The sequence below is a fragment of the Argentina silus genome (genome assembly GCF_951799395.1).
Source record: "Argentina silus genome assembly, chromosome: 19".
Lineage (NCBI taxonomy): Eukaryota > Metazoa > Chordata > Actinopteri > Argentiniformes > Argentinidae > Argentina > Argentina silus.
In genome coordinates, this window is record NC_139673.1 from 2,000,395 (window position 1) to 2,011,762 (window position 11,368).

General features: G+C 47.0%; 1 protein-coding gene across 2 annotated transcripts in view; it reads right to left on the reverse strand.

The window, feature by feature from the left end:
* Window positions 1-802: 802 nt before the first annotated feature.
* The window catches only part of LOC310819925 (TSC22 domain family protein 1-like), a 25,973-nt gene continuing 15,407 nt past the window's right edge, over window positions 803-11,368 (reverse strand). Inside the window, exons 1-3 of one of the 2 annotated variants that reach the window (XM_083691344.1) lie at window positions 5,014-5,513; window positions 4,394-4,445; window positions 803-2,792 (exon numbers count right to left, since the gene is read on the reverse strand). In XM_083691344.1, coding sequence (XP_083547470.1) covers window positions 2,526-2,792; window positions 4,394-4,445; window positions 5,014-5,135 — 441 coding nt within the window. In that variant the 5' untranslated portion in view covers window positions 5,136-5,513 and the 3' untranslated portion in view covers window positions 803-2,525. Of the gene's footprint in view, window positions 2,793-4,393; window positions 4,446-5,013; window positions 5,514-11,368 lie in introns of those variants that run through there. The other variant, XM_083691343.1, reaches the window with a different exon arrangement.

The following is an 11,368-nucleotide window of genomic DNA, read 5'->3' on the forward strand; positions in this document are numbered from 1 at the left end:
CAGCAGGTGTCCTCGTTACTGATCACGATTCACTACTGTTGTGTATTCAAAACAACTGAACAATGTTTAGGTTTTCCTGACATGAACACGGATCTGGATAATGAACCAACTAGAAATAGAATATCCTAAATCAGTAAAATGACTTCTACCATTACATTTAGTCTGCTTTCGAAATGAAAATAGACAAGAAAAATGAGTTCAATCGATGTGTTGTTATTTCTATCATCATTACTTTCGGTTTAAATCGTTTTGCTTCCATGTAAAATACACCTATATTGTCGCCTAAAATAGCCTAGTTAATTATCGAATGTCATTGCGCTTCTAACACGTTCATTCGTTATAAAAATCAATAAAAATACACAACCAAGGATTGATACGGAGCCGCCGAATGGGACCGGAGATAAACGACCGAGGTCGGCCAGAGGTCAGGGCGTAAAAAAAGGGCCGGTCACGGTAGAGCCAATCAGGTCGCGGTATAGTTTCAGTATTACCATAAACCACGCCTCCATTCCGTACGTCATGATGGTGCGCGTCCAACGGAGTGAATGAATTGAGCTCAGGGCGAGTGGCAGGGTTACATCACGATCTGGGACTGACACTTGCGATGACCCTTCTTCATAATGATGTTGCACAGAATCATAATTAATTCCCACGATATGAATATGTTATCCTTAAAATAGTGCAGCTCCATCTCTCTCTGTTGGCCCCCGCCATTGATCCCAACAACAACAAAACACAACAGCAAACATATCGACAACGTAACCAATTGAAATACCACAAGAGGCTGCAACGTAAATTTTTTGTATTCCATTTTTATTTAAGTTGAGGTGCAACTGTTTAGTGCAATTGTAACGTCACATTTGTTGTGGGTTGAGGAACATGCACAAAACATTGAGTTCTCCGGACATACTTCTAAAACACGCGTTGGCCGTAACCAAGTCCATAATTTCCTTATTTCGCTTATTCTGTCTATGAACATCCAGAGCGCTTGGCTATTATATATAGAATAAAAAAAAAAAAACACAGTTTTCCAGAACGGTACGATAGCGCGGATCATCGGATCATGTGGAAGGACAGCAGAGGGAATCAGAATACAGTACAAGGCCGTGTCACAGAGCAGAAACAGTTCGTAGTGGCGGTGGAAGGTTCCGCTTCTGTTCCTTCCCCAAGGTATGACATCACAGATAGTCCAAACCTAGTGAAACCATAGATATATATGTAGGGTAATAACAATAATACAAATGTTTTATATATATCTATGGTTAAAACTAGGCCTTTTTGCTTAGCTTAGTTTAAGTTCAATCTGTACAAACCTAGAAACAGTCATAACAGCATTTTTTTTTTTCATTCACACTGAATGTTGCTATTTTACAGAACACAAACATCAATTACACTGACAAAATAAAACATAAAAACACTCCAACCTACCCAGTCCTCCTCCAATTGACACATATGAACCCCCAGATACATCATGCATCAATGCTCGAGGGTTTGGGTGACAGAGGGAGTGTATGTATGTATGTATGTGTGTGTGTGTGTGTATGTATGTATGTATGTATGTATGTATGTGTGTATGTGTGTGTGTGTATGTGTGTGTATGTGTGTGTGTGTGTGTGTGTGTGTGTGTGTGTGTGTATGTATGTATGTATGGTGAGTATCGAAAGAACACAGAGTTCTAGATGTGAGCACGGAGGCGCCTCTGTAGGACGCCTGTTCCGCCCCCCTCTGCTTCCCCTCCGCCTGAGCCTCAGGATAAAACATCTCCTGAAACGAACCCCCAGACAGACGTCTGAGAGAGTAGTAAACGAGGTGTTCTCTCCTCCCCACACCAGACGGGGCGTCCTTCCTCCCGGTCCTCCGTGATGGTCCCTACAGTCACAGGTAGCTCTTCACAACTGTCACCGACAAAAGTGCTTGTTCTTTGTTTAAACTCACAGCTGAAAATAAAAGAAAAAACAGAAACGTGTACGGAGGAAGGGAGGATGGGGGGGGGGGCAACAACGGCACAATTCCAAGAGTCACTGCGGAAATTCAACACGACACTCTGAACAGAAATCTCCCAGCATGCAGTGCGCTTGGCGCGCCCCGGTCACCGGAGAGCGGGCTGCATTCCCGTCGCCCTCGGCGACCCGCGGCCGTCAGTTCCGTTCGCCTGTCCCTTTCCTCATCGCCACGACGATTGTCCGAAGCAGGTAAAAGCTGTAGAGAACGCTGATCCATCAGTCTTACGTCTGTTAAATAAATGTGCAAAAAAAAAAAACTCTTTTCTTTTTCCGATGCGCGCTCTCCTTGAGTGACATTATTCATTTGTTGTTGCTTCACTTGGGGGGTAGTTCACAGTATGGTAAAGGCTCCCTCTCTTCCCCTTCCTCCTCCTCCTCCTCCTCCTCCTCCTCTTCTTCTTCTTCTTCTCCTTCTCTCCCCTGGCTGACCATCCCCTATCCCCCAGCCCCTAGCCCCGGGGTGTGGCTCAGGGGGTAAGGGGTCTCTCTGCTCCAGGGCGGTAGCTAGTGCCTTAGGGGGTGCTATGCGGAGGTCTCGGAGCTCTGTGAGGGGGGGAGGGCCTGCTGCTGTGGTGCGGTGCCCAGGCCGGGGGCCTGGGTGCTGGCTGTGGGGGACCCCGTCTGCACCTGGGCCTGGAACTGGGCCATCTGCTCCGGGCTGGCCAGCGTCTTCAGCAGGTTGTTCTCCTGCTCCAGCTGGGAGTTCCTCTCCATCAGCTCCTTAATCTGCTCCTTCAGCACCTCCACCTCCTCCCGGACGGCATACATCAGATGGCTCTTCACCAGATCCTGGGAGAGGAGGGAGAGAGAGGACAGGGAGGGAGAGGAGAGGACAAGGAGGGAGAGGACAGGGAGGGAGAGGAGAGGAAGGAGAGAGAGAGAGAGAGAGGGGGAGAAGACAGGGAGGGAGAGGAGAGGACAGGGAGGGAGAGGACAGGGAGGGAGAGGAGAGGAGAGGAAGGAGAGAGAGAGAGAGAGGGGGAGAAGACAGGGAGGGAGAGGAGAGGAAGGAGAGAGAGGACAGAGAGGGAGAGGAGAGGAAGGAGAGAGAGAGAGAGAGAGAGAGAGGGGGAGAGGAGAGAGGGAGAGGACAGGGAGAAGATGGAGAGGGAGAGGAGAGGAAGGAGAGAGAGGTTACATGTCACACCTTCATTCAATCATCCATAAGACAGTTCCTTACATGACAAACAGATCAGTCAGAGGCATGGGTATGCAAGCCTTGTATAACACAACACAGCACCAACATCAATGACCTGCAGTGTAAATCATCCTAGACAAAGTGCCACACACGAGGCAAAACAAATGCACTGAATGAATGCATGCATGCATAATCAATATTCTTCTGACCTTTAGAAATACACCTAACACCCGGCAAACGTCTTCTGTGAATGTCTGGTGGCATTCTGATGATAGGAGAAAGCTATTGTGTGGAGTCATCCCCATAGCGTCTGTCAGCAGTCTATCCTATTGTGTGAAAGCAAGGCACTGCCCGTGCGGTCTGCTGCTAGTGCAGTTTGCGTGTATAATCTGTGCATCCCTCTTTCCCCAGGACCCACCCCTTCACAGCGAGAAGCGAAGGAACAAAATGTTCTGCATCGGGAGGGAGGAGCCAATCGACAGGCGAGTTATTTATACCGAGGCGTCGCAGCGCGGCCGCTTGCCTAGCAACAACGTGTGAATCTCAACCGCCTCTCGTCAAATACAGACACTCAAAATGGGTCCAAAGTCTCCCCTGATGCCACAAAAAAGTGTGTCTATATGGCATTAAAGAAGCGGTTCTCTCACCGTACGGACGACCAAACGTTTGAGTTTCGTGACTTCAATCACACCAGTTCTTTTGTTGTTGTAACACCTGACCTGTTCAATCTTCCGAAGTGAAAGATATGACTGCAGAAGTCAACTAAAATCATTTAGGCCAACTAGCCGAAAAACTAAAAGAATGCACATTTGGCCACGGTCTTTTTTACATGTTCAGTTAATTAATTTGGTGGACTGTTCACGCAGTCAGGCAGTGAATGGGGCAAGGAGCCCATCATTTAAATCTGGAGCGCCTCCGGTCTCCCTTTATCAATTAACACGTTTCGGAGGACAAGCAAAGTAACCCAGAGCCATCTATCTATACACAATGTAAGAATAGTACACAGTATATTATAACCAGACGACCGATACAATATAACGTAGCCAGTCTTCCCTTTGTTAGGAGCGCGTCCTACTTGACGGCAGTTACATAACTTGAGCAACTAAAACAGGTCGCAAATGCCAGTACACAGCGGGCAATTATTTACCAACAAACAACCTATGAAACAACCTGGTTATTTGTGCACCTATTTATGCCACGGTTTTTGATATGCCCATATGATATATAATGACGACAAAGACAATACACTTACCATTGCTTGTTCGATTTTGTTGTCAATCGCCACAACACTGGCACCAGAAGAGCTGGAATAAGAAGACACAGAGGATCAATTGAATGCATTAAGCAACTAGAAAACATCTCTTAATCTAAACAGTTGCCCTTTGTATGAGCGAATCTCTCTGCTATTTTGTCGTGTTTGAGAAACAAATAAGAGCTTTGAGGACATGCACCTTCATCCTTTGTACAGTCTGATGTTGTTCTACCAGAACCGCTTTCCCATCACACAAGAGGACGCATTATCATAAATAAATGATGCACATTGGATGCTCACAAAGGCTTTATAGAAGTACAGGACTCAGAAATGTATCGAAAAGTTCATCACTGCGTCGTTCATAGATTTTTGCCTGAGGAGATTATAAAACATTCGACGTTGGCAGGCAAGCCTCAGTTGGGCATCAAAAGCCAACATTGAGGATATGATACTACTAATAATAATAGTAATAATAGTAGACTTGTAATAACAATAACATAAATAATAATGCATCGAACCATCATGTTCTCATTCATTCGATGCATACAGTCCCTGTTATACATGAATGTTGCAGGCGAAGACTTCCAAGTTGTACACATAATCTAAGGAAAAGCATTTACCTATTGTCAACCCTGAGAGGGGAGTTCTCTTTTCCAAGCACAGAAGACAGAAGTGATATAGAAAAATTCCTCAGTTGATAAACGCTTAGGTCCATCGCCACTGTATAACACTGGGAATTCATTCTATTCCCTCCATCAACATCAAAACGCCGGATTTACAAATGTATAAAATATCCAACGATATAAAAGTAGAAAACATAAATAAAATCACATTATTTCAATTGCGGCTGAAAAAAAAATCGGCTCTCCGGGCGATGCAAAGGCTCGCAACCGGCTCGGCTGGATTGATCCAGCGCAGCACAAAGACCGGCTAGATTGAATAACCTCCGTTAGCTGGGACTCCGCAGCCAACGGGACCGACCGCGGAACGAACGCAGGGAAACAGCGCCACGGTGCCTCTGATTGGCCGAGAGCTAAATCATTATCATAATCTATGCGGAACGGAACCGCCTCCACCTGGGGCACAACTTGTTCTTTATGATGGGGTCCAACCCTGCAACTCAAACACCACCTCGCCAACATATAGGATAGACGCCAGGAAGGAAAAAAACGAGCAGGATGTTGTCTTTAATTAATACAAAAATCACACATTGAAAGCATTTGACAACTGCCAGAACTTTAGCCTCATCTTTCAGATACATGTACACTGCGCCGACAGATGATAAACGGTAATCACATTACGACGGCGTCCAAACATGTAGAGGCGTGACGCTGAGAAAGAATGTTGTTGTGACTGTATCTGAGATGCGCTGAAAGTCTGCGGCAGGTGTGCGAATGTGGACGGACCTCTAGAACCAGTCCGCTACGTGCAACAATGCCTCCACCTGTCGGTTATTACGACACGATGTTTCAACACCAAACTGTTTCACACAGAAACACTACAACACAATCACGGCAGATAAATCAGCAACTCCAATAAACTACCTCGGTAGCTTCAATGACATTACGTTAGACCGTACTACCGAAATAGTGTTTTACCGAATCACAGGAGGCTTCTATCAGCTTGTAATATCAAACGATAGGGCTTCAAAACCATCACAAAAGGCTACTTATATAAGAATAATATATAAGATTAATAATACAAAGGCTGCTTAGCAAGTGGCATCACATGTCATCCTCAAAACTAGGTTTAAAAGGCAACAGATAAGTTAAACGACGTAGATATGATAAAGTCAGTCAACTCCGAGCAAAAGCTCCTTTTGTCTCATCAGTGCGTGTGAACCGTTGATCCATTATTCGTCGCGGATTGGCTGAGTGAACATCCAGGAACATTCTGTTCTCAGTGAACCAATCAGGCAGGATGCTACGGTTGATCGGACGCTTGATCGATGCCAGTATAAACAGTTGCTACTGATGAAGTGAAAGTAACTGACAAGGAAACAGTTGTTTGGCAAATTCTGTATGTTATGATGTGATGAGTGAGTTTTGCTTATTTGAGCCAAAAAGCTGGAGGCTTTACTAATACTCCTCAAAGAGGAGAGGACCCATGTCAACGAAAGAAGAACTTATATTCAGAGACATGAAACTCTCTCATCCTTCCTCCAACTATCTATCCAGCTCATCAACCATACATGGAGTCACCTGAGACATGCCAAGCCTGGTTACATTTGGCCTGGTGATTATTTGGTAATTCGTTGATCCGTTATAATACTCATTGACACATTCAAAACATTGTTTCCCAGAGAAACCAGGGTGTGGTATCCGTCCTCCTTGCTTATGTCATTGACAGACTGTTTGTGTATTAGCAGTGGTAGAGGGAGACAGACAGAGGCCGCTTCCAGGTAGAAAGGGCGAGACCGGGAATCATCAGTGATCAGGAAACCATCAGTGATCCAATCTCATGCTAACAAGCCTCACACCTCCACTGCCACTCATCACCATTCGACGGCCCATCAAAACCAATCACCATCATCCTACGAGCGTCCTATGGACAGGTGTGTTTACTACCCGAGGGTGTCCTGCAGCAATGAGCCCGGCTGGCGCCGCGGAGACAAAGGTAGCTTGAGGCTAAGACAAGGTGGGGAAGCTGAAGGCATTAGCATGCTCTACATACCTTTACAATATGCATGCTTATTGACTTGATGGAGTGACAACACACCTCCAATTGGCACAATAGAGATGCTGAATAGAGAACTAATTGAACTGACTTTTAGCTTTTAGAAAATGTGTCTGGGCATGAAGGCTCATTGGGCAAACTGTCACTATGGGGTGTAATTATGACATGACAGGTTTATGGGGAGAATCAAGTGGGTTAAGTGCTGTGCTGGAACAAAAGCCAGCACACATTCTCTGGATCCCCAGAAGCATTTTTTTCATATTTTGGCTCTATGCTAAAAGTTTCTTTATCTGAAATCAAGCAATTACCGTGAGGTTACATTTGGACGCGTTTGCAGCAGACAAGCAGACGAGATGTTTCTGTACACGTCAGAATACGTTCTGCTGCTGCCGTCAGCAGTTACATCACCAGTTAAGTTAGCCAGTTATGGCAGCTATACATGCTCAAAGCATCACACCTGACTTACCAGGAACCCCTGTCAAGCCAATTGTCCCATTACTGTTGTGCCCTGAAATAGGTGGACTGCGTATAAAAAGTGTTTATTTATAAATGTCTCTAATCTGTACTTTGACCTCATAGTAATTGTCCAACAAAATAATAATAAAAAGATGCTTCACTATCCCATTACATATATATGCCATTTAGCTGACGCTTTTACCCAGAACGCCTTACATTGCAGTGAGTGCAGACATTTCAGTATATATGGTCCCAGCAGGAATCTCAAACCCACAACCTAAGCGTTGTTAGCACCATGCTCTACCAGCTGAGCCACAGAGGACCATTACTTACGCAGGGCTCTGTACATTAGTCTGACGAAGGTGGTAAATGGACTATTCTTTAGTTAGGGGTTAGGGTTAGGGTTAGCATTTCAGCATTATCAGCTTTAGCAGTGCCCGTCGTAGTTTAAGACCTCTGTATTGATGCATCATACAGACGTGTCGTCGGTCTCCAGGACAAAGAGGAGGAGTCCTGGTCGAGCTCTGATAAGGGATGGGCTCGGCATCAGCACAACAATGAACACAGACAAAAAAATACAAAATAAATTCCTTCCTTCTTCTAGCATTGTGACTGCCTATGGCCCCTGGTCTGAGCATTGATTACTTTATCTTATGATGACCGATGGATAGATGATTCACTTACTTTAGACAAATGTAAGTCGCTTTGGATAAAGGCGTCTGCTAAATGCCATAAATGTAAAATGTAAATGTAGAACAATAGGATATGGGTTTGGAGTTAGTCAGTTCCAATGACTACACTCTTAGAAAAATAGGGTTCTAAAAGGGTTCTTCATTTGGGAACCCTTTTGGGTTCTATTTAAAACCTGTGAAAAGGGTTCTATGTGGAACCCAAAAGGGTTCTTTTACTAAGAGTGTAGAACAATGAGCAGAGAATCGGCCAAGTCCTCTCCTCTACCCATGTCTCTAAGAGCCCCCGCCACCCCCTTCCAACCACACACAACCATGCTACATTATTTGACCTTTAACCTCTGACATGAGCTCCTCTCGGTCAACTCTCTCCTGCTTTAAGCATCTTAGTGTTGTTATATCTGTCCTCAGGGCTGGGTCAGGGTCAGGGTCAGGACTGGGTCAGGGTCAGGGTCAGGACCGAATCATTCACAGACCACAGGTTTGTACTGGGACTGTAACACTAGTACAGTGGTAGAGATGGCCGGAGGAGGAGGAGGAGGAAGAGGAGGAGGAGGAAGAAGAGGTGAGGATATAGTCGGCTACTAGTTGTGGTTACACAACAGTGGTCAAGCTGGCATGTAGAGGACTTGACAGCCTTGGGATATTGGCCATGATAACCTGGGAACTGGTCAGTGTTTTGGCTTGATGAAAACTTGATGTTTTTCCTACAATGTAAAGTGGAGATAGGTGGGTAGCAGGGGAGGCTGGTGGAGGTAGAAATCGGAGGACGGGCTCACCGTAACGCATGGAACGGCATGAGGATTGGTACCATACGCACGCGTCCGACACCATTCTGTATTCCGTTCCATGCATTACAACGAGCCCGTCCTCCGATTTCTACCTCTGCCAGCCTCCCCTGATACCCATAGTGAGTCATGGCCCTTTGTCTCTGCTCACGTATACCGTCCCATGGCAACGGAGCCGTCGCCAATCACATGTTCACATCACGCTGATGAAGACTGACTCGAATGGAAAACAAACATGCATACATGCTCCCGCACAAACAGGACTGCTGTTCCCTGAGGCCAACAGGCACTCCTAGAACATCACATGTTCAGGTTCAGGTGATGCACCTTGGCAGGGTTGCCTCTGGTTAGAAGGTTAGGCTTGGCTCTGGTTAGAAGGTTAGGCTTGGCTCTGGTTAGAGGGTTAGGCTTGGCTCTGGTTAGAGGGTTAGGCTTGGCTCTGGTTAGAAGGTTAGGCTTGGCTCTGGTTAGAAGGTTAGGCTTGGCTCTGGTTAGAAGGTTAGGCTTGGCTCTGGTTAGAGGGTTAGGCTTGGCTCTGGTTAGAGGGTTAGGCTTGGCTCTGGTTAGAGGGTTAGGCTTGGCTCTGGTTAGAGGGTTAGGGATGGCTCTGGTTAGAGGGTTAGGCTTGGCTCTGGTTAGAGGGTTAGGCTTGGCTCTGGTTAGAGGGTTAGGCTTGGCTCTGGTTAGAGGGTTAGGCTTGGCTCTGGTTAGAGGGTTAGGCTTGGCTCTGGTTAGAAGGTTAGGCTTGGCTCTGGTTAGAGGGTTAGGCTTGGCTCTGGTTAGAGGGTTAGGCTTGGCTCTGGTTAGAGGGTTAGGCTTGGCTCTGGTTAGAGGGTTAGGCTTGGCTCTGGTTAGAGGGTTAGGCTTGGCTCTGGTTAGAAGGTTAGGCTTGGCTCTGGTTAGAAGGTTAGGCTTGGCTCTGGTTAGAGGGTTAGGCTTGGCTCTGGTTAGAGGGTTAGGCTTGGCTCTGGTTAGAGGGTTAGGCTTGGCTCTGGTTAGAGGGTTAGGCTTGGCTCTGGTTAGAAGGTTAGGCTTGGCTCTGGTTAGAGGGTTAGGCTTGGCTCTGGTTAGAGGGTTAGGGATAGAGGGTTAGGGATGGCTCTGGTTAGAGGGTTAGGGATAGAGGGTTAGGGATAGAGGGTTAGGGTTGGCAAGTAGAGCAATTTCAGGCACACATATTCACTGCTGAGATACATCCCCAAGTACGCTTTCTAAATCAGAGGTGTGTTGGGTGGCAGGAAAGACATGATCTAAAAAACACAGACTTAGGTAGGTAGATAAGTAGATAGATAGATACACAGACAGACAGACAGACAGGTACTTTATTGATCCCCGAGGGGAAACTAAGGCGTTATACTTCATGACACTTCCAGTATATGAAAACATTTGATCTGATAAATCCAATTTGACCCAATAAAGGAACGCAGGCTGCAGCAGGAGGTGTTAGGCTGACCCACAACACACAGGAGGAGTTTGAAGGGGTGGGGCACAGCGGCACCAAGGAACAGACAGACACCCGACCAACATCCAACTAAACAACATCCAACTAAACAACATCCAACTAAACAACATCCAACATCCAACTAAACAACATCCAACTAAACAACATCCAACTAAACAGCATCCAACTAAACAACATCCAACTAAACAGCATCTTAAACAACACAACTCCCATCAGGCTACGTCACATCACCACCATTTAACCCCTCCACTGCCACCCTAGCCCAGCCCAGCCTAACCCAGCCTAGCCCAGCCCAGCCTAACCCAGCACAGCCTAACCCAGCCTAGCCCAGCCCAGCCTAACCCAGCCTAGCCTAGCCCAGCCCAGCCTAGCCTAGCCCAGCCCAGCCTAACCCAGCCCATCCCAGGCCAGCCTAACCCAACCCAACCCATCCCATCCCATCCCAGGCCAGCCTAACCCATCCCATCCCAGGCCAGCCTAACCCATCCCAGGCCAGCCTAACCCAGCCCAGCCCAGCCTAGCCCATAATAAGGATGGCATCACCACGGTTACCTCTTCAGATGCTTCTCCAGCTCCCAGAAGAGCAGCTTCAGGGCCATCTCGTCCCTGCCAAGCTCCACCGCCCAACAAGCTTGCCACGTCTCTCTCATTGACGCTCCACCAAACACACATACGCACACACACCCCACCCCAAAAATACACACACACACAGAGCACCCCTCGGTCCTCCTGGCTGACCCAAGCCCTTCGACCCTGAGCTCCTGAGCCCCTGCTCCTCTCCACAGACAAGCCTGCTCACAGATGAGAGCTGAGGCACAAAAGGAAAGGGACCTGGGATGGGGCTGTGGATGATGTGTGTGTGTGTGTGTGTGTACGGGCATGCGCCTGCCTGCGTGCGCGTCCC